At 35.2% G+C, this 24,579-nt stretch overlaps 1 protein-coding gene across 3 annotated transcripts in view; it reads right to left on the reverse strand.

The window, feature by feature from the left end:
- Positions 1-24,579, reverse strand: part of ROCK1 (Rho associated coiled-coil containing protein kinase 1) — a 138,840-nt gene that overhangs the window by 36,495 nt on the left and 77,766 nt on the right. For all 3 annotated transcript variants that reach the window (XR_009497207.1, XM_059894051.1, XM_059894052.1), the window contains 7 exons: positions 24,156-24,315; positions 19,811-19,871; positions 16,355-16,443; positions 14,225-14,273; positions 9,502-9,637; positions 7,419-7,510; positions 7,076-7,322 (listed from right to left, as the gene is read on the reverse strand). Coding sequence is in view for 2 of the 3 variants with exons in the window: in XM_059894051.1 (XP_059750034.1) it covers positions 7,076-7,322; positions 7,419-7,510; positions 9,502-9,637; positions 14,225-14,273; positions 16,355-16,443; positions 19,811-19,871; positions 24,156-24,315 (834 nt within the window). In the remaining variant the exon portion in view is untranslated. The remainder of the gene's footprint in view (positions 1-7,075; positions 7,323-7,418; positions 7,511-9,501; positions 9,638-14,224; positions 14,274-16,354; positions 16,444-19,810; positions 19,872-24,155; positions 24,316-24,579) is intronic.

Here is a 24,579-nt window from a genome sequence, read left to right on the forward strand (position 1 = left end):
TAATCAAAGAATTCAACAGGCCACACTAAATAGCACTGACCACAAAAGAAAAAAAAATAGGACTACATTAAAAATAAGAAAAGTAAGACCTCCTGTTCATTGGCAGACAGCATTTAAGAGTGAAAAGGAAAACCACAGAGTGGAAGAAGATAATTATGGTACATGAATTTGATAGGGACTAATATCTAGGGCTTCCACAAACCAACAAGAAAAAAGCAAACAATCCAATAAAAAAAGGTGGGGGGGGCAAAAGACTTGAAGAGCATATCACAAATTGCCAATAAACATGTGAAAAGTTGCTCCATCTTGGACACCAGGGAAATGGAAACTAACCCCTAAGGAAATACCATCAGGCACCACCTGAATGGCTAAAACAGTAAGACTGACCAAACTCAGTGGGGATGAGTACTATCCTTGAGGAGGCAGTGGAACAACCAGAACTCTCATACATTGCTGGTGAATGTAAACTGGTGCACCTACTTTGAAATACTTGGGTGTATTTACTAAAGCTAAATATACTCTATGGCTCTGCCACTTCTAGGTATATACCAAAAGGAAGCATATGTATGATTACCAAAGACTATGTACAAGAAAGTTCATATCAGCATTATTCATAATAATCCCCAAATGGAAGCAATCAGAATATCTGATTTAAAAGACATCACCACAAAATAACTGATAAATTGCAGTGGTCATACAAAATACTTGGAGTACTATACAGCAAGAAGAACAAACTACTGCCATATACAACAATACGGGTGAACCTCACAAACAATGTTGAATGAAATAAACCAGAAACAAAGGAGTGTTTTCTGCATGATTCCATATATAAAAGTTCAAAAACAAGCAAAACTAACTTACGTGTTAGAAGTCAGAACAGTGATTACTTCGGGGAAAAGGGGTTAGTGACTAAGCGGAAGTACAAGGGAAATTCTGGGCTGCTGGTAATATTCAGTTTCTATATGGGTGTGTTCATGCTGTGAAAATTTTTCCAGATACATATTTTTTATTTATTTTAATATGTACAGATATGTTAAGTCTCAAAAACAAACTCACTGTGAAAAATCTAAATATGTTAAAATCCCCAAATATGAAATCTACTATCTAAATTTGAGGCCCATCAACTATATATAAAAATTAAAAATAAAGGAATGGGGACTTCCCTCGTGGTGCAGTGGTTAAGAATCTGCCTGCCAATGCAGGGGACATGGGTTCGATCCCTGCTCCGGGAAGATCCCACATGCTGGAGAGCAACTAAGCCCGTGTGCCACAACTACTGAACCTGTGCTCTACAGCCCACGAGCCACAACTACTGAGCCCATGCGCCACAACTACTGAAGCCCATGTGCCTAGAGCCCGTGCTCCGCAACAAAAGAAGCCACCGCAATGAGAAGCCCGCGTGCCGCAAGGAAGAGTAGCCCCCACTTGCCGCAACTAGAGAAAGCCCACATGCAGCAATTAAGGCCCAGTGCAGCCAAAAATATAAATAAATTAAAAAAAAATTTATATATATATAAACAAACAAACAAACAAATAAATAAATAAATGGGCAAGATACAACAGGAAAGTGCAAATTAAAGGAAAAACCCCTCAAGGTCAGATATATTTAATATCATCTATAATACAATTTTAATCCAGTAAGAAGATACAGAAGTCATAAAACCTTAACACACCAAACAATGCTGCATTAAAAATATACAAAAGCAGGGTATTATGAAATATCCACAGCTAACATCATACTTAATAAACAATACAAAAGGAAAACTAAGACAATTCCATTTATAACAGCATCAAAAAGAACAAAATACCTAGGAATAATTTAACCGAGGAGGTATAAGACTTGTACACTGAAAAACTAAAAAAAAAAAAAATGTTGAAATGAATTTTTTAAATATCAAAATAAACGGAAATATATCCTGTGTTCATGGATTAGAAGACTTAATATGTTAGGATGGCAATACTACCCAAAGCAATCTATAGATTCAATGCAATCCCCATAAAAACTCCAAAGATATTTTATGCAGATATGGAAAAGCAGATCCTCAGATTCATATGGAATTACTTGCAGACCAGAATATCTAAAACAGCACTGAAAAAGAACAACAAAGCTGAAGAACTCAAACTTCCCATTTCAAAACTTGCTGTAAAGCTACAGTGACCAAAACAGTGTGGTACTGGTCTAAGAACAGACATATAGACCAACTGAATAGAATTGAGAATCTAGAAACAAAACTGTATACCTATAGCCAACTGATTTTCAACAAGGATGCCATGACCATTCAGTGGGGGAAAAAGTAGTCTCTTCAACAAGTGGTACTGGGACAACCAGATATCCACATGTAAAAGAATGAAATTGGACCCCTATGCATCATACCATATACAAAAATTAACTCAAGTTAGTCAGAGACCTAAATATAAATGCTAAAACCATACAACTTTTAGAAGAAGACACAGGGGTAAACCTTCATGATCCTCAATTTGGCAATGTATTATGATATGACACCAAAAGCATAAGCAACATATATTAAACTGGACTTCATTGAAATTAACTTTTGTACATCAAAGGACATTATCAAGAAAAGTGAAAAGACAAACTACAGAAGGGGTGTAAATATTAGCAAATCACACACCTGATAAGGTCTAGTATCCAGACTCTTAAAAGTCAACAACGAAAAGACAAAAGACCCAATTAAAAAATGGACAAAGGACATGAGCAGACATTTTTCCAAAAAGGATATACAAATGGCCAATAAGCACATGAAAAGATGCTCAATCTCATTACTCATTAGGTAAATTAAAGTCAAACCCACAGTGGGACACCACTTCATACCCACTAGGGTGGTTATAACCAAAAAGAGTTAAATATCAAGTACTGGCAAGGATGTGGAAAAACTGAAACCCTTGTATAATGCTGGTGGGAACATGAAATGATGCAGCCATTGTGGAAAATAGTCTGGAAGTGCCTCAAAAGTTAAACACAGCATTAGCACATGATCCAGCAATTCTACACCTAGATATCCAAAAGATCTGAAAACAAGTATTCCAATAAATACTTGTACATGAATTTCATAGCAGTGTTATTCACAATAGCCAAAAGGTGGAAACAACTCAAATGTCCATCAACAGATGAACAGCTAAACAAAATGTGGTGTATACATACAACAGATTAGCCATAAATGAATGAAGTACTGATACATGGTACAACATCAATCTTAAAAATATGCTAAGTGAAAGAAGCCTGATACAAAAGGTCACATATTGTATGATGTCATTTATATGAAATATCCAGAACAAGTAAATTCAGAAATATAAAACAGATTGGTGGTTGCTAGGGGCTAGGTAGAGGGGCATATAAGGAAGGAAAACTTAATGGGTACAAGGTTTTCTTCTGGGTTAATGAAAATGTTTTGGAACTAGATAGACAGGTGGTTTTACAACACTGTGAATGTACTGAATGCCACTGAATTGTACACTTTTAAATGGTTAACTTTATGTTATATGAATTTCACCTCAATAAAATAATATTAAAAAAAGCTGTTAGAAATACAAGGGGGCTATGAGAAAAAAGACTACAGTCATAGTGTTAACTTTTAAAATACGTTTAAAAATTTGGCAAATCAAAGACACAAAGAATAAATGGAGTCTTAGAAAACTGGTTAGATTAGAAAATGGATCTACTGTTTTTCTTCCAAAAGTCAAATCCAAAAACATGCCAAGTAAAAAACTTACACAATTTCCAAATGCCCATGTAACAGTTAAAAACAAAAGTGCATTACACTATGATATACTATTCCCTCAGCCTATTTCTCTATAGACATGAAGCTAAGAATGTTTTTTTCATTTTTAAAGGGTTGTAAAAAAGCAAAAAATAAGAATATGTAACAGAGATCGTATGTGGCCCACAAAACCTAAAGTATATACTATCCAATTATACTTGGGAAGTCATTTCCCATACACATGAAGAAGCTTCTGCTCAATACTGTACATGGAGAGCATTCAACTAGGAAACAATTGTTACTGTGCCACAAGGCTAGCCTCCCAAACTATAAGAAATTTATACCTGAGGGATCTGAAATGTCTTAAACCGTAAAAAATCAACGTAAAAATTTTACGTGTGCATGTATGCATGTTTTACCACAATGCACCTTGCATGTTGAGGCTCATATAAGTTTTGTGCTTTTTAATGTGTGTGAACTTTGATTCACATTTAAATTAAAAAATAAACCTTAAAGCATTGAAAAAGGATAAACATCAACAAAAGGTCATGCTATGAATCTTCCTTAACTTCACCAATATCTAAAAAACAGAGTCAGTTAAACCCATTGTTGATGAACACAACAATGACCATTGTTGACGGTCTCATCCTTGAAAGCAAGCACTTCAAGCTCAGCGTTATCTGGAAAATCACAGACTTAAAGAATTTTAGAATTGAAAGAATTTATAGGGGTCACCTAATCTTCTTGGTTTATAAATAAAGCAGAAGTGACCTGCACACAGCTAATAAGCTGTATATGAAGAGGCCTAGAGAAGCAATTTAAGGAAGTGGAGTATGAGGCTTTTCTAATACATATAATGAGGATACTTTCTTGGTTATATTCAGATCTATTTTAAGCCTAGTCCCTGAGAAATAAGATTGCAGAACACTCCTCAGTTAAGAACCAATGGGAGATCCTAATTTCTGTTTCCAAAGTCCAAAAACTGACCCCGACCTCTCTCCACAGAATTACAGCTAATCATCAAGCCCCATGAGACCCCAAACTATGTTCACATCCTGTGACTTAGGTTAAAATGGACTATCCCACCCCCTACTTTTCTCTGAAAGATCTGGCAACTTCCATGCATATCTGTTTTGATTAGGTAGTATGGATGCTGTTGCTGACAGAAACAGAAAAAAATGTGAGAAGTGGAAGCCAGGAATCTTGTTGAAAACAAAATGATTTTATTACCATGACCAGTTTGTGAGTCTAAAAGGAAACTTTTAGACCACAAAGGCTGCTGATATCTCTAGTCCTAACCTTTCCAAGTACCGAATTCTTTATTTGCAATGGGATTCCCTTTCTGCAGTTTAATTTCTATTTCTACCAACAATGCGTGAGGAATTCCCAGGTTTTAACAGTGATAATCTTCTCTGCCTGGTTAGTTCCACTTTGAGTAAGACTTTTGTGAATTGGGCACTTTTAATTTATTTATTTATTTATTTATGGCTGTGTTGGGTCTTCGTTTCTGCGCGAGGGCTTTCTCTAGTTGTGGCAAGCGGGGGCCACTCTTCATCACGGTGCGCGGGCCTCTCACTATCGCGGCCTCTCTTGTTGCGGAGCACAGGCTCCAGACGCGCAGGCTCAGTAATTGTGGCGCACGGGCCCAGCTGCTCCGCGGCATGTGGGATCTTCCCAGACCAGGGTCCGAACCCGTGTCCCCTGCATTGGCAGGCAGATTCTCAACCACTGCGCCACCAGGGAAGCCCCGGGCACTTTTAAAAATTAAGTTTTCAGGGACTACCCTGGTGGCGCAGTGGTTAAGAATCTGCCTGCCAATGCAGGGGACACGGGTTCAATCCGTGCTCTGGGAAGATCCCACATGTCGCAGAGCAACTAAGCCCATACGCCACAACTACTGAGCCTGTGCTTTAGAGCCCACAAGCCACAACTACTTAGCCCACGTGCCGCAACTACTGAAGCCCGTGTGCCTAGAGCCAATGCTCCACAAGAGAAGCCACTGCAATGAGAAGCCCGTGCACTGCAACAAAGAGTAGCCCCCGCTCGCTGCAACTAGAGAAAGCTCGCACACAGCAACAAAGGCCCAACGCAGCCAAAAAATAAATTAATTAAAAATTAACTTTTCAGTAACTGGCTGTAAAATTGGAAATATCCACATTACCTCCATCACAAGGGTGCCTGAGAGAGTGAAGAAATTACAATTTGATACAAATTATCCTGAAACAGAAAGAATGCTAACCATTTTCAGTATTAGCAAGGTCATTTTCTTTCTTTTTCATTGAAGTATAGTTGATGTACAATATTATATAAATTACAGGTGTACTATACAGTGATTCATAATTTTTAAAGGTTATACTCCATTTACAGCTATTATAAAATACTGGCTATATTCCCCAGGTTGTACAATATATCCTTGTAGCTTATTTTATACCTAATAGTTTGTACCTTTTAATTGCCCCTCCCCCCACTGGTAACCACTAGTTTGTTCTCTATATCTGTGAGCCCGCTTTTCTGTTATATTCACTAGTTTGCTGTACTTTTTAGATTCCACATATAAGTGATATACAGTATTTGTCTTTCTCTGACTTATTTCACTTAGCATAATGCTCTCCAAGTCCATCCATGTTGCTACATATGGGAAAATTTCATTCTTTTTTTAATGGCTGAGTAGTATATTCTGTAGTATATATATACCACATCTTCTTTATCCTTTCGTCTGTTGATGGACATTTAGGTTGCTTCCCTATCTTGGCAATTTCCATAGTGGCTGCACCAATTTACATTCCCACCAACAGTGTATGGGGGTCAAGGTCATTTTCTTTATGAGGACAATATGATCAAAAATATATTACCTTACATACTTAAAAATTAAGATGGTAAATTTTATGTTTTTAGCTACAATTAAAAATAAAATATAAATTTAAAAAATTACCTTCCATTGATAGACAGATAAACAAAATGTGGTATATATGGTATAAATACAATGGAACAGTATACAACCTTGAAGAGGAAAGAAATTCTGACACATGCCACACATGGATGAATCTTGAAGACATTAAGCTAACTGGAATAAGACAGACACAAAAGGACAAATAATAACTTCTATGAGGTAGTCAAACTCATAGAGACATAAAGTAGAATGGTGGTTACCAGGGGCTGGGGAGAGTGGGAAATGGGGAGTTACTGTTTAATGGGTATAGATTTTTTTAGTTTGGAATGATGAAAAAAGTTCTGGAGATGGACAGTAGTGATGGTTGCATGACAATGTGAATGTATTTTATGCCACTGAACTGTATACTTAAAAATGGCTAAAACAGTAAATTTTATGTCTATTTTACCAGAGTAAGAAAAAATATTACCTTGTAGGTCTCCAATCATCTCAGAATCATGACCTCTGTCTCTTCGTTCAGCTTCTAATACAGCTTGCAGCTGGTAATAATCCTTGTCCATCTGTGACTTGGAATTCTCCAAAATTCTGCTTCTCTCCTGCAATTCTCTATTCAGGGACTCTAGCTGAGTAATTGATTTGCTCATCTCGGTGTGACTCTTCCTTAATCTTACAGCTGTGTCTGATTCTGTCCTAAGTAAGTCATTGGCTTCTTCTAACTAATTAAAAAAGAGAGCAAGAAAATAGTTTTTTACCAAAACACAGTCAAACTTATTTTGATTTAAAAAAAAAAAAACCTCACTCCAAAAACTTACCTGCTTTTGTAATTGTGCCAGCTTCTCATTAGCAAGGTGTGAATTCTGACTGACTTTCTTTAAGTCTTCCAACTGATCCTTTAATGTAGAAACTAGAAAATGAAGGAATAATACGTAAGTTTTCATAGAGAAAACATATAAATCCCTTTTAAAAAATGAAATTTGGTCTTAGGCCATAAAAGTCAGCTATATTAGGTCCATATTCCATCTTGGAAGTACCTACATTTTAAATGTATCAAAAAAGTAGAGCACTGTTTTATAGTACAGAATGCAAAAACAGATTTGTTTCCACTGCTGTAATATTTTAAATTCTTTTATTCCTTTCATAAAGGTTAATCTATTAGTGAAATGATATAAAGCTAATTTTAATATTATCTATTTTTGAATAGTACAAATCTTTGATTAGTTCAATTATTTTTAAAATGGTTCAACTAGTGGCAGGGAAGGAATAAAGACGCAGACATACAGAATGGACTTGAGGACACAGGGTGGGGTGGCAGGGGGGAGCTGGGACGAAGGAAGAGAGTAGCATTGACATATATACACTGACAAATGTAAAATGGATGGCTAGAGGGAAGCAGCCGCATAGCACAGGGAGATCAGCTCGATGTTTTGTGACGACCTAGAGGGATGGTATAGGGAGGGTGGGAAGGAGGCTCACGGGGGACAGGGGATGGGGATATATGTATACATATAGCTGATCCACTTTATTATACAGCAGAAACACAACACTGTAAAGCAATTATACTCCAATAAAGATGTAACTAACTAAATAAATAAAATGCTTCAAAATTCAAAAGGTACCAAATGGTGTATAGTATAGCATGAGTCTTTCTCCCTCCACGTCGTCTCCCAGCCCCTCTGGCTCTCCTCCCCAGCAACAACTATTACTAATTTCTTGCATATCCTTCCTAAGATAGTCTGTGTATCCATACCCTAATATATAAAAACACAAATATATATATATATATGTTTTCACATGCATATCTATATATACACACACACACACACTTAAACATATATAGATAAGCAATCTTGTTTTAAACAATCTGTACTTTTTTTGGTGAAGATACATTTTAGAGATTCTTTTATAACAGTTTATAAAGAGATACTTTATTCTTTTTTAAAAATTATTTTTAAATTCTTTTTTTAAAATTAATTAATTAATTTATTTATTTATTTTTTGCTGCGTTGGGTCTTCATTGTTGTGCGAGGGCTTTTCTCTAGTTGGGCTACTCTTCGTTGCGGTGCATGGGCTTCTCATTGCGGTGGCTTCTCTTGTTGCGGAGCACAGGCTCTAGGAGCATGGGCTTCAGTAGTTGTGGCATGTGGGCTCAGTAGTTGTGGCTCACGGGCTTAGTTGCTCCACAGCATGTGGGATCTTCCCAGAACAGGGCTTGAACCCATGTCCCCTGCATTGGCAGGCAGATTCTTAACCACTGCGCCACCAGGGAAGCCCAAGAGATACTTTATTTTTTTATAAAATGCATAGTATTCTACCATATATACTAAAATTTATTATACCACTTGATTACATTTACATTGTTTATAATTTTTGCCATTTTAAACAATTCTAAAATGAATAGCTTTGTTTCTATATCAGTATGCATGTGCACAAGTGTATGTGAAATAAATTTCTAGAAGTGAAATCACTGGATCAAAGGATGTAGAAAGCTATTTTAAATTTGTAACACTAATATCAAAAATTCTAGTCTTGTTGTTCTAAAATGTGGCTACTTGTCAGGAGTGCCTAGAGAGCTTATTAAAAATACCAATGCCCAGTCCACGTGTCTAGATCAATTAAATTAGAATTTCTGAAGTTTAGGCATTAGTTTTCTTTGAAGTTTCCCAAGAAATTCCAATATACACACAAGGATAAAAATCACTACTCTAGCTAAAACATTACTACTGAATTTAGTATGTTATACATAAATTTTGGGACATGGGTATTTAGCTCTTGAGGTGTCTTAGGACTGTGGCTTCAAAAATATATAACAGGCACTAAATTTAAGACCACCTCAAGATGAAGACCTCAAGATAGTGTTAGAAATTCCAGTGTTTTTCAAAGGAAGTAACAATTTACCTTCATTTTCTACATTCCTCCTCTTCTCATTTTCCTGTTCTGCTTTTCTTTGGTACTCATTAATTCTATGCTGTAGCAACATTTTCTCCTTCTCAATCTGAGACACTGTAGATTCTAGGTTTCTTCTTTGATTCCCCTGAAATTATGAGAAAAGTTACCACTACAATTAATACTCCTCATTTATTCAAGGGAATACTCTGTTATTTTTTAATAAAGCACACAATTACTTAAGATAGATATTTTGGTTTCAAAATCAGATAATACTTCCTAACAACAACTTTCTAATAGTAGAATTAGCTTGCCTTAGAAGAAAACAGTGAGAATTCCCTTATTTTAACTAGACATACAAAATTTTCAGAGATTTTTTTAAAATTCCTGAATATAAAAAACCCTATGAATCTTGTCAGACTGAAGGTCGAACACATTGTATTCGAACACATTAAGATGAACACATTGTATTATATTACCAATATTTTGGTTTATTTACAATCCTAAATTTTAAGACATGAAATATAAAAGGCATCAGATAATAACTACATATTTGATAATTAAATGGTGCAAAACTCAAATGATACCAAAGATTAGAGTGTTTGTAGTAAGTTCACCAGTCCCTGTATGAGGTCTCCCTTAATCCCCTCCCTATCTCTGTAACAACTTACCTTTCCTAAGATGTTCTATGTATGTACCTACTAATGCATATTCAAAAGTAATGAAAGAAATATTTGTTTTAGCAAATGAAACTAAGGGGAGGGGAGGGTTAAAGAAAAAAATACTCCAAATTCCACAACTTAAAAAAATGTATCTTCTGTTTCTGAGCTACCACTATCAGCATATTCTGCTTTTGATGCTTCATTTTTATCTTTAAGACTCCACACTGGACAAACCTCCTTTACAGTGCGTGCTTTTCTGGGCTTTTCCATTTTTAAGTGAAATCCATCTTTTAAGTAAGATGCAGTCAGAGAGATTTAGTAAAATTTGACAGAGATCATCCAAAATCTTTCCAATTGTAAGATTTTATCATTCTAACTTTCATATTTTCATTTTTAAATTTTGAAATTTAAAATTCTACATTTCAGAAGTTGCAAAGACAGTACATGTACCCTACCAGTCAGTTTCCCCTAATAGTTACATTATTAACAATGGTACAATAATAAAATCAGGAAATTGATATTGGTATAAAGCATGTGTAGTTCGATGTCATTCTATCTCATGTGTAGATTCATGTAACCACCACCACAATCAAGACACAGAACTGTTCCATCAGCACAATGATCTCCTTCCAGCCACTACTTATAGCCACATGCATCCCTCACTTCTCCCACCACCTATATCCCTGGCAACCAATAACAGGAGGTCCTCCATCTGCATAATTTTGCCATTTTGAAAATGTTATATTAATGGAATCATACAGTATGGACCTTTTGAGATTAGCTTTTTACATTCAACAAAATATCCTTGAGATCGATCCAAGTTGCTGTGTGTAACAACAGTTCATTTTCCCTGTCTACAGCGTCTTCATCCTCTTATCAGGGTCTTTCACAGAGAAAGTTTTGATGAAGTCCAAGTTATTGAATTTTTTTCCTTATATGGATCATAGTTGCGGTGTAATGTGTAACTCTTCACCAAGCTGCAGGTCCCAAGGACTTTCCCCTATTTTTTCCCTGGAAGTTTTATATTTTTTATGTCCCTATTTAAATCTATGGTCTGTTTTAAGTTAATATTTGCATAAGATGTGAGACTGAGGTTGAGGTCCATATCTTGGCCTATGAATACCTAATTGCTCCAGCACCACTTGCTAAAAAGACTATCCTTCCTCCACTGAATTGCTTTTGCACCTTGGTCAAAAATCAGCGGGCCATGATTGAGGGATACTGATCCATAGTTTTCTTTGTAGTACTGTCTTTGCTAGATTTTGGTATCTTGGTAATTCTAGCCTCATAAAATTCACTGGGGAATGTTCCCTTCTTTTATATTTTCTAGAAGAGAGAGTGTAGAATTGGTGTTAATTCTTCTTAAAACACTTGGTAGGGACTTCCCTGGCGGTCCAGTGGTTAAGACATCCCCTTCCAATGCAGGGAGTGCGGGGTTTGATCCCTAGTCAGGGAGCTAAGATCCCACATGCCTTGGGGCCAAAAAACAAAAACATAAAACAGAAGCAATATTGTAACAAATTCAATAAAGACTTTAAAAAATGGTCCACATCAAAAAAAAAAAAATCTTAAAAAAACACTGGGTAGAACTCTCTAGTAAAGCCATCTGTCCTGAAGATTAATTTTTGGGGGAGCTTTTAAATTATGAATTCACTTTAATAGTTATATAGGGCTATTCAAATAATGTATTTCACATTGTGTGAGTTGCGGCAGTTTGTATTTCTGGAGGAATTAGTCCGTTTCACCTAAATATTATACTTACTTGTTTGGAACTGTTTATAGTATTTCCTTAAGAATTTTTTTTTTTTAATATCTGTAGAGTCTGTAGGAATATGCCCTGTTTTATTCCTGATACTGATCATTTGTGTCCTTTCTTTCCTTTGACAATCTTGCTAGAGGTTGGTCCATTTTGTTGATCTTTCCAAACAGCTGGGTTTTTATTATCACTGATTTTCTCTATTATTTTTCTGTTTTCAATTCCACTGATTTCTGCTCTTTATTTTTCCTTCCTTCTCCTTGCTTTGGGTTTATTTTGCTCGTCTTTTTCTAGGTTCCTGAGGTAGGAGCTTAGATAACTGATTTGAGACTTCTCGTCTTTTCTAATGTAAACATTTAGTGTTTACATTTCCCTTAGAGCACTATGTTAGCTGCATCCCACAAATTTTGATGTTTTATTTTCATTTTCATTGTTCAAATATTTTTAAAAGATGAAGATCCAAAACTTTGAAAAATAACTTTATGAGATATAATTAACATTCCAAAGTATTTTTTCATTCCCCTTGAGACTCTTTGACCTATGGATTATTTAGAACTGTGTTGTTTAGTTTCCACGTGTTTGTAGATTTGCCTAATACTTTTCTGTTATTCGTTCTGGTTTGGTCACATTTTGGTCAGAGAACACACTCTGTATGATTTTAATTCTTTGAAATCTGGAGAAGTTTGCTTAGGATGTGGTCTATCTTGGTGTGTGTTTCTTTAGTGCTTGAAAAACATGTGTCCTTTGCTATTGCTGGGTGGAGGGTTCTACAAATGTTGAATAGATCCTATTGGCTGATGGTGTGGCTGAGTTCTCCTATATGTTTGCTGATCCTCTGTCTAGAGAATGGTATTTAAAAAGTCTCCAACAGTAATTGCAGATTTGTCTACTTCTCCTTTCAGTTTTATCAGCTTTTGCTTCACAAATTTTGTAGCTCTTCTGTTTGATGAATACAAATTTAGGAAAGTTACATCTTCTCAGAGGATTGACATTTTTGTCATTCTGCAATGTCCCTCTGCCCCTGGTAATTTTCTTTGTCCTAAAGTCTACTTTACCTGATATCAATATTGCCATTGCTACCTTCTTTTTGCTAATGCTTACATGCTGTATTTTTCCGTCTTCTTACTTTTAACTTGGCTATATTGTTACATTTGAAGAGAGTTTCTGGTGGACAGCATACAGGTAGGTAACTTTAAAAAATCTACTCTGACAATCTATCTTAATTAATGTTGCATTTAATTTACACTTAATATAATTACTGATATGTTAGAGTTAAGCCTCCCATTTTGTTTTGTCCCATGTTTTCTTTCTTGTCTTTCTGTAGGTTACTTGAACATTTTTTGGAATTCTATTTGATTTACTAGTGTTTTTAAGTGTATCTCTTTGTATAATTTTTATCAGTGGCTGCTCTAGGTCTTACATTATATTACTAGTGTTGGCATATTACCAGTTTGACTAAAGTGTAAAACCTTACCTCCCTTTACACCCATTTATAATTGTCTTAAAAATTTCTTCTATATACATGGAGAACCACATTAGACAATGCTGTCATTTCTGCTTCAACTGTCAACTCTAACATAAAAGAACTTAAGAGGAGAAGGAGAGTGAGAGTGTAGTGTGTTTACCCATATTCTAGAACCATGTTGAAATTTTAGTACATAAGTTTCAGTTCAGTGGTTCTTTTTTTTTTTTTTTTAAAGATTGATTGATTGCTATGTTGGGTCTTCGTTTCTGTGCGAGGGCTTTGTCTCGTTGCAGCAAGCGGGGGCCACTCTTCATTGCGGTGCGCGGGCCTCTCACTATCGCGGGCTCTCTTGTTGCGGAGCACAGGCTCCAGATGCACAAGCTCAGTAGTTGTGGCTCACGGGCCTAGTTGCTCCGCGGCATGTGGGATCTTCCCAGACCAGGGCTCGAACCCGTGTCCCCTGCATTGGCAGGCAGATTCTCAACCACTGCGCCACCAGGGAAGCCCAGTTCAGTGATTCTTAATAGTTGAATTTGTCTCTTTCTGCTACAGTTCCAGATTCAATTTCTGATCTGTTGCTCCTTTCTCACCTTTCAACTATTAAGAACCACTGAACTGAAATTTATGTACTAAAATTTCAACATGGTTCTAGAATAAAACCACACAAAAGAAACTAAAGTATAATCTAATTTCACTTGAACCTGCAGCTCCAAAGTGAGGCTTTCATCATAATTCTTTGGTCCTGTTCTGTATTGCAACCTATAAAGTTCAAATGTAATTTTCTCAGAAAACAATCTGAAAGAGGGGAAAAGTCTCAAAAAGGAAAACTTCTGATTAGAAAACAAAAAGTACCTCTTCATCCAATTCTTTCATTATCTTGTCGAGTTTTATGTTTGAAGTTCTGTAAAAGCAAAAGCAATACAGATTATAGATATATTTACTTTTTATAGCTTGGGGTGAAACACCACATTCCTTACTTTTCCATTTAGCTAAGATTTCTTAATCTTTCTTGTGTGTGCTGTGGATCCCTTTGGCAGTCAGTCTGGTGAAGCCTATGGCATTTTCTCAGAATAATATTTTAAAAGCATAAAATAAAATACATAGGATTAAAAGAAACCAAAATTATACTGAAATACAGTCATAAACTTTTTAAAAAAAGTATGATTCATTAATATATGCATTTTATTAATATATTAAATAAGATCTAGCAGCAGTAATTTTAAAGTAGTAATGAGCATAAATGGTATTTAGAGATAAATAACAACTGCATTCTGAGATAATATTTGTGATTTCTATTGGTAATAAAAAATTCACAGCTACTGCTAATAACTGTGGATTATTCACTGTGTTCATAATTAAAGAAAATGCTGAATTTCAGCTAAAGGTTACAGAAAAGATTCACGTTTGTCACCCAAGTTTAAGGACCTCGATTTCCATCCATGGATGCTTTAGGAGAGGTCTATGGATTCTAGATTAAGGATCCCTGAATTCCCTCATGCAATACTCGCTACTAAACAAAGATTAACCATTTAACCTTTAATATAAGAGTAAGTAAATGACGGGAAAGGTGGCATATATATAGCAGTAAATGCACCACTTGGCAACTTGGGCAAAAATCTGAGATAAACTGAAAGTGTATTCTTATCTCCATCACAATTCATTTTTGGGGCTCTAAACCTATTTCTGAGCTTCAAATCTGTAGTACATGCAACGTTTCATATGGATGTCTTACCAAATAGCTCATTCAGCATGTCCAAAGCTAAATGAATTCCCTCTGCCCAGCGACCCCTCCCACAATACCAACCTGCTTCTCCTCTACTGTCCCAAAGTAAAGCACTCTGCCTGGGAATCCTCCTTGACTCATCTTCCTCCCTCATTCTCATTTAGGTGAATAAATGTCAAATGCTGCCTAATTAACCAGGGAGTTCTTTTTTAAAAGCAAATTTGATCTTTTGTTTTATTTTTAAGTTTAATAACTTTTAATGTTTTTTCATCACCCTTAGGATAAATCCCAAATTTCTTAGCTTTTCAAAGACAGAGTGTTTTAAGATCTAGACTCTGTCAACCTTCCCAGTTTCATCTCAGGCCATCCCCCCCACCACACACACATCCATTTTCATATGATTATTGGCCACTTTGGCCACTCTTATTTCCTCCTTAAATTGATCCCTACCACCACCACTACCACTAATTTGTCATTTGCCTTTTAATTTTAACTATAGAAACTGCTCAACATTTATGTAATAATATCTATCCATTTCCTCTCCTTATTTCTATGTTTTATACCTAGAAATTCCTTCCAAATACTGGGCTCAGTTAATTATTTCCTTAAAGTGCTTTTCTAAAAAAAGCTTATATTAGATGCTTAACTATTTAATCTATAAGGAACTGTAGGTAGTGAGCAGTTTACTTGTTTCCTCTCCCTCACTCACAAAATTGCCAATTTTCTCAATTCCATTTTTTTGAATACTTAATCTGTTACCGGTTTTTCATTTATTCAATACTATCTACTAACAATATAATAAAGTGTTATTGTTTGTAATTAATAAGTAACTAAGCATTATGCTAGGTTATTTTAAATTATCTTGATCATTTTATATTTTCATAAATATATAGGCTCTTATTAAATTTAGACTCATAGGGAAAAAAATCTGAAAAAAATACTGCTATAGCAAATCACAGTGGAAATTAAGAGTGTCTGCACCAAAAATTTATTGAATTTTAATCTTCAACAACAGCTACATTTTAGAAAGCATCTTATTTAATGTAAACTAGTTTTCCCTTTCTGTCAGCTAATTAAAATGGGAGAGAAAATCAATAAACCAGGCACTAAGTGAATATTCTTCACTGAATGTATATCAATAGCAATCTTTACATCTCTGCCTTACTTCCATCTACTTTCAAGGGTTTATAGAGTACAAGCTTTAAGATCAGCAGTTGCTATACAACTTTTAATGTGAAAAACATAAAGTATATTCTCACCTGCACTTCTGCTCCATTTCATCTTTTAATTGCATTTCATTATGCAACTGTTCTTCCAGCTTATAAATTGTTTTTTGCAAATTTTCCTGCTTTAATTAAAAACAACAAAAACTTATTCTACTAAGAATATTCATAGAGAATTTTAAAATAGCAAGTTTATATTACCATTTTATACCTGTTTACAAGGGAATTATCTGATCCAATCTTACCTTTTTCCTTTCTATCTGAAATTTTTATTATTAATTTAACAAACATTTTTTTCCAACACCTACTAATACGTCAGGTGCTGTGGTAGGCATTAGTAACACAAAAATTAAAAAGATTTGGTCCCCATTCTCATAAAGCTAATAGTTCGATAGTGGGGCACAGGGGAATAGGAGGGTGAAAAGAACCTACAATAACCCAGACATATACACAAAATATTATAATATAATGTGGTAGGTACTAATAAAATTATATATAAGGTGTACTGAAGAAGAGAAGAGGTCACATCTAATTCTGCCTTGAAGATGGAATGTTTGAGATGAGACCTATAAGAAGAGAGGTATTTACCAAGCAGAGGAAGTGAAAGAAGGAATGCATTTTAGCTAAAATGAATGAGTCCAAAAGTAGAGAGAAAGAAAATGATTGGAAAATGGGAAGAAATCAAGTCTAGGCAGAGCAAAGAACATAACAGGGAGAACGAATCACATAAAATCTGAAAGGGCAAGTGGGACTATGATCCTTGTATGCAGAAAAGGAGTTGGGTACTTTAACCTATAAACACTTTAAAAGGGGAAATGACAGAGTATTGGCATTTTAGAAACAGCATTTCGGTAATAAGGTGAATAGAGAGCAGAGAAATTCTAGGCAAAACAACCAATTAATAGACAGTTCAGGCAAAAAGAGTATATAGGTCTGATATAAGGCAGAAGCTGTAGAAATGAAGAGGAAATGGATAACTGTGTCAGTCAAAAGGCAGAATTTATAACCCAGCAACTGATTAGAAATAGAACAGAGTAGCATTACAAAAGATGGGTGACACAAAAAGAACTGCTGGTGAGGGGATGGAGAGAGGAGAAGTGTGAGTTAGGCTTTGGCCTAGGTTGAAGTGTCTGAAAGATGTGCAGGAAGAGAAGTCCAGTTAGAGAGAGAGAAAAGATTCGGGTATGGAGTTCAGAGGAGCAAGCCAGACACACATGAGATTAACTACAGAAAATGAGCAGAGAGCCAAGATCAGAACTATCTTGAGAAACATTTAATAATTATGGGGTTGGGGGGAGAGAGAAGGGGAGGAGATCCTGCAAAGAGGACTGAAAATAAAATCCAGAGGTAGAAAGAGAAAAAGAAGGAAATAATGAGAACATGAAAGTTCTTAAAGTTCCAAGGAGGAAGGACTGGTCAGTGTCAAATGCAGCAAAAAAGAAAAATAAGATACAGAATGAAAAATATTCATCATATTTGGCAACTGCAAAGTTGTTCACTAGCATCTCTGCTAGAAGGCTTTCAGGGAAGAGTTGAAAATTAAATTAGTTGATCTTTGTACTTAGTTCTAGGTTAACAGAAATAGTAGGCACACAAGCATTTTCTTCTTCCCCTGTGATCTTAACCAGAGCAAAAGATAAAAGCCACTGACAGAAACTTATGGCAGTCACCATTGAACAAGATCAGCCCAAAGAAAACAGGATTCCACTGAATTATTTTTAAGTCCTAATGTACCTCTAAACTTACAGATAAGTAATACAGTGAGAGTGGGGTTATAGCAGCTCCTTATTGTCACCATCTCCAGGTCAAATGCGCTTTAATTTTGAAGATTTCTGAGCCCCTATTAGCTATATAATTTGGCAAATAGCTCTACTGGGATGAGAATTTAAAAGAGAAAAATGGTCATAACAGCTAACCAGTACTCGCATAGTTCATTCTCCTTTTTCTCACCTTCCCTTCCCACCATATGTTCTCTCACATTTAAGAGTAAATATACGAAGGAGAAAGAAGAATTCTGTCAGCTTTTAAAAATGATTGCTGCCTACACCTCATCTCAGTTACAAATATGGAGGCTATAGCACACAAAGAGCTCAAAGAATGCTCTAAGGATGACCAGATAATTATTTCTGGTATATTTAAGAAAAGTCCTGGTTAACCCAAAAGGACCTTCTCAATGTAAGCAAATAAAAAATTTTAATCCTCTGTCTCACGAACATGAGCTATTCTAACAATAAAAAGAACTCATGTCTCTAATATTCACTTCCTACAGGAATTCACTTTTCAGTGGTCAAATTAGAAGATGCTCACTGTACTGGTTATTCTCCATTTGCCACCTCTCCCTTCCAGCCTTGAAGACCCATCCTCTGACCTTCTTTGCCTTCAAATTTACAGACTGCATTAACTGGGCTCTGTTGTCCTATGATTTTAAGCTTGGTTTCAGCATTCAGGAGACACCAGCTGGAAATCAGTTGGGAGAAATGAAACATCCGTTCTCCCCACACTCTTCTTGCCTTACCACAGCTCTGGCAGTGTTCTATGTTCTACGCTCCTCTTTCATGAGTCTACGCATTTTCTCTGAGCTGTGGTAACAAGATTTGTCTCTTCTTGTCCCTTCAGACTAAGGGCAATGGCTTCCCACTGCTGTCAATCAATGGCTGCTTTAGCTCCCTTTATTTATTGCTCCCCTTAATCCTACGCATAGCACCATTAATAGTCCCTCCATTAAACTCTCTTCACTTAATAAATAAACAAACAAAATGTGGTATATGCATATAACAGAATATATTAAGCCTTAAAAAGGAATGAAATTCTGATACATGCTACAACATGCCTGAGCCTGAAGGACATTAAGAAAAATAAGCCAATCACAAAAGTCAAATACTGTATGATTTCACTTACATGAGTTACCTAGAATAGTCAAATTCATAGAGACAGAAAGTAAGGATAATAGTTAATAGCGGTTGAAGGGAGAGTGGAATGCAGAGTTATGGGCACAAAATTTTAGTCTGGGATGAAGAAAAAGTTCTGGAGATGATGGTGGTGATGACTGCACAACAACGTGAAGTTGCTTAATGTCACTGAACCGTACACATAAAAATGGTAAAATGGTAAATTTTGTGTTATGTAAGTTTTAGCACACACACACACAAAAACTCTCATTTAAATCTTTTGAATGTGCCATTTGTTTCCCTGTCAAGACTCTTACTGATACACTGATTTATCATAAATTCCTAATTCCAAAGATTAAAAAGACCACCTCTGTCAATCTGTGTAGCAATGTATAGTTTACTAACTGCCTCCACATATAATATCCCATTTGATATTCAGGCAAGAAATCAAACAGGAGAGGAAACAGTAGATAAAAAGTGCTATAAAAATTTAAGATCACTAACTACATATTCTGAAGCAATGCATGTTTACTTAGTATCATGCATACAAAATACATTATCCACAAAACAACTTTTAAAATAATAACAATAAGAAAATACCTACCAAGCTTTTATCCACATTAGAGCTAGTTCTGTTTTCATTAGGATTTGCTGAAGATAAGTATCTAGGAAGAAAATAGTTTTTAAAAGAAAACAAAAAACTCTTTAATATCTAGTAACAACCAGTAACAAACACTATATGCCTATCTTTTGTACTTGCTCTGCTTTTAAAAATTGAGTGCAGGTTCTTAATTCTTTATTTTAGAAACATAACAGAAATGATACATATATTAAATAAAACCCCCAGTTAGGTCTGAAGCAGCACTCTGTAATCATATACCTTAATATCCCTGCAGCAAAATATATGAATATTCATACCAAAGAGAATAAATAAAAACCATAAAATAGTCTCAACTTAGTTCAGATTAGGTTTTTGGCCATGACAGCAGGTCATGGCAGGTTTTGCCACCAAACAAATCACTAAAAAACTTTTAGTTTTTAGAGCTTTTGGATTTAGAATCAGGAATAAGGAATTGTTGACTTCTACAGACATGTGCACAATTCCTCCCCACTGCCCCCAGTTATCCTTCAGTCAAGAATGATATTGCCGGGGAGTTCCCTGGCAGTCCAGTGGTTAGGATTCAGCGCTTTCACTGCCGTGGCCCAGGTTCAATCCCTGGTCGGGGAACTGAGGTCCCGTAAACTGCGCGGCATGGCCAAAAAAAAAAAAAAGAATGATATTGCTTTTCTGGGCAAAAAAGTTAAGAGTTTTTGTGTAAGTGGTTGAAATAACAGAACCAAAGTTCTGAAGATGTCCTGCTAATCTTCTGTGACTCTAAGCCTTGCAGAGTTTGTTAAATTCAATATAAAGTTAGAATTACATACAAATACAAGATATTAGTGATCTTTAGAGGTCTTCTTTAGACATCTTATCAGATTACCAAACAGATATAAACAGATCATATAAAAAATTTTTCTACACAATCAAATGTTCGGTAAAGGTAAGATACTTCTGCTACTTCCTTTACCATCCTATGACTGCCACTATTACTACATCTATATCACCACTACAGTTACCACCTTGGTTAACCAGTAGAGCTCCCTCAAAAAGAGGTCAAATAGCTACAGTATACTTCACAGCTGTTATGGGGCAGTTGTTAACACACTAGAAATAATTAATTCATAGTGAAAAACAGAAGATAATCAAGTGTCCTTTAAGTACCATTAAACATATATAGCAGTGCTCTAAAAGAAACAGCAGGAAAATATGTCATTTCCCATGTTTTTCTTGGAAAATTATTCAGATCAACCACAGAATCAAATATTCAGGAGACAATAACAAGGGCTATGTAGCAGGTTTGTAGAGAAAAGGTCCCATATAACAAATGACAACTTCTAGTATAGTGCAATTTCATTCCATTGACTATAAAGTGCCTCAGAAATTCAGTATGAGATTCTGCATTATGTGATATAAATAAAAGCATACAGCAACACCAGTAAAATCTGAATTAGATAGATCAGACTACTTGATCTCTAATTTATCTTCTAAATATAATATGCTATATAAGTAAAGTTGATGTTTAGCCTTCTGCAAAGTTAGTAACATAAAGTTCTCTGAATACAGCCCTGGAAATGTAAGGATACCAATGTACACATCCATTCATTCTTCCACTTCTTTTTTTTCCTTTCAAGGTTCTTTTTCATATTATACTGTTGCTTTTATATAGAATCTGGTCATTTAGGTAAACTTTTTATGAAAGAGGTGTTAGATTATTAGGAATATAACTAAAAGTTTAAGGCTGTTTTTTTTTTTTAAAAAAAACCATCTTAATATGGTTTTTAAAGGCACAGGCTTTTTATTTTATTTTTTTTTAAAGATTTATTGATTGATTGATTACTATGTTGGGTCTTCGTTTCTGTGCTAGGGCTTTCTCTAGTTGCGGCAAGCGGGGGCCACTTTTCATCACGGTGCGCAGGCCTCTCACTATCACGGCCTCTCTTGTTGCGGAGCACAGGCTCCAGATGCGCAGGCTCAGTAGTTGTGGCTCATGGGCCTAGTTGCTCCGTGGCATGTGGGATCTTCCCAGACCAGGGCTCGAACCCGTGTCCCCTGCATTGGCAGGCAGATTCTCAACCACTGCGCCACCAGGGAAGCCCAAGGCTGTTTTTAAAATGTTTATAATTCAGCTATACTTCAACAGTAAAGATCTCTGTCCTTGTATGTTTGGATTTCAGAAGTAAGAGTCTCAGAAGTCTTTAATTTCATGCAATTCAAAATTATACTTACATATTACAGTAAGGCTAATTAATATTTCGCTGATTCTTTCTTTATTAAGACCAACCATACCTCCAACCAAACATGTAAGAAACAATTACTAAACAAGGTGGTGATATTTAAGAACAGACTACAACTTCTACTTTTAAGAAATTCAGAAATTAGTTTGGGATATGAAACACCTGAATACAAGGAAAAATCATGGAACATAATCTAGTGTATGACAATGTATCAATAGTACAAAGAATATATATATATAATGCTTATTTAATTCAAGATTACCTTTGTGCAGAGAAAGTAATAACTTTTGTGCGGAAAAAGTAATTAACTGCTGAACTCTATTACAGAAAATCCAGAAACACTGGGGGGTGTTTATATCAACATGTTGAGTGTTTCAGAAACCAAGCCAGAGAATAACTGATAAAAATATAAAATTTAGGGACTTCCCTGGTGGTCCAGTGGGTAAGACTCCGTGCTCCCAATGCAGGGGGCTGGGGTTCGATCCCTGGTCAGGGAACTAGATCCCACATGCATGTCGCAACTAAGAATTCACATGCCGCAACTAAGAAGCCTGCATGCCACAATGAAGATCCCACATGCTGCAACTAAGACCCAGTGTAGCCAAAATAAAAAAATTTTTTTTAATTAAAAAAATATATATATAATTTTTTTAAAAAGAAAAAAAAAGAAAGGATGCTGCAGCAAACACACCACTTTGAAGGTTCTCTGTGTATTTCAATATAAAATAGCTCCAATATAATATTCATGGAGTATTAGGGAGGGAAGAAGGATTAAAATATTGCTCTTTTCTAGGGGTCAAAACTCAAGTACTACCTACTTGGTGATACAACAAAAGTATTCTAACATCTAAAGAACAAAATTATTGTCTTACAGTTGGATTATTGGAGAAATTTCATAAAGCAAGACTAAATTGAATTCCTGTTTTCTAAACTGAATTAACCTCTTATAAAAAGTTTTGACTAAAATGACAAGATGCTTCACTTTAAAAGGTTAGCTGTAATAACCTCAAATTTAATCATTACTCCAAGCAATTCAAATATCTAATACCATTCTAATGGAGTATAATTTGATTAGAGATACATATTTTAAAATAAGTTTATCAAGCAGATTTAACACACCCAGTTAATGGTGCATATAGTTCACTTTTATATATTGGTATGGTATTTTGTTTAGAGTTCTCTCGTGTAGTACTTGCCAACCTACATTGTACAACTTATCCATTTCCTCACTAGGATATGAGCATCTCAAGAGAAGATAATTATATCTTATTAATCCTTCTCCCTGCACCTTGGTGCTTAGTATATACCTGACAAAGAGTAGGTTGTCAAACATGTCTGTTGAATGAATGAATGAATGCCCAGCATATGAAAATAATGTTAAATGTTTAACTTGTATCTGAAGTCCATTAGAAAAGACTAAAACTAATATTAGCTCATACTAATGATAAAAGTAACTAACATTGAGTGCTTACTCCATGCAAAGCATTGTTCTAAGTGTTCTACTGTGTTTTGACTTACTTAACCCTTATAACAACCCTGAGACACGTATTGTTATTATTATCCCCGTCATCCCTATTTTTGAGGAAATGGAGGCATAAAAAAGATGAAAGTTATTTGCCCAAGGTCACAAGGTCTTACATGATGTAAAACATAATTCATTTAGTAGTTTTAGGGAGGAATCACTTAATTTTTGAAGAACTGAAAATTATAGGCCTTTCGTAACATCAATATAGTGATGATAATGCTAGAAAACTGTATGTTGTTCCAAAATGTATTATAAAAGCAGAACTCTTCGGATAACATGATTAACCAAAATATCAGTATTAAGAGAATCTCTTGACCTATTAATTGTTGTAACTTGAAGATATATAGGGTATCATTCAGCAAAGAATTTCTGAAAAACAATATCCTGAGCATGGATGAGTCTGAAAGATATTAAATATGAAATTGGAAATCTAATGCATTGTTGAAAAGTGGCATAATAATATATCTCTTTATACACCATTAAATCTACTTTAAATGTTCTTAAAGTGATTTTTAGATATCCCTAAGAAAATAACATGACTACAATAAAGTCAGTACCTACTCCAAATATCAATGTGTAGCATACTTACCTACGATTGCTATAATATGTAAATCCTACAAAGGGTAGTTGATTGCCAACAAAAGCTTTAGGTATAGGGAATGTTTCTTCATCTCCTTTATCTTCTTCCAAGTCATCAAAGTTACTTGTGTCAATGTCACTACTTAAATCAGGTACAACTGGCGCTACAGCTGAAAACAGAAACAAAACTGAAGCAATGATTCTGTACCAACTACTAATGACTTCCTACATACAAATAACTTGTGAACCACAAATTCCAAATGGGTTGAACCCCATTACAGTAAGCTTTATTAGGATTATTAATCAACAGGTATTGATCATTAATTATGTAATTCGTGAACCAATTATCTTCAAAGTCACCTACAATTATCATCTATACCTCCAGTTTAATTTGAATATTACAAGTCAAGTATTATTAAGGTTTGTTTTAAAAT

This window comes from Balaenoptera ricei, chromosome 14 (genome assembly GCF_028023285.1).
Source record: "Balaenoptera ricei isolate mBalRic1 chromosome 14, mBalRic1.hap2, whole genome shotgun sequence".
Taxonomy (NCBI): domain Eukaryota; kingdom Metazoa; phylum Chordata; class Mammalia; order Artiodactyla; family Balaenopteridae; genus Balaenoptera; species Balaenoptera ricei.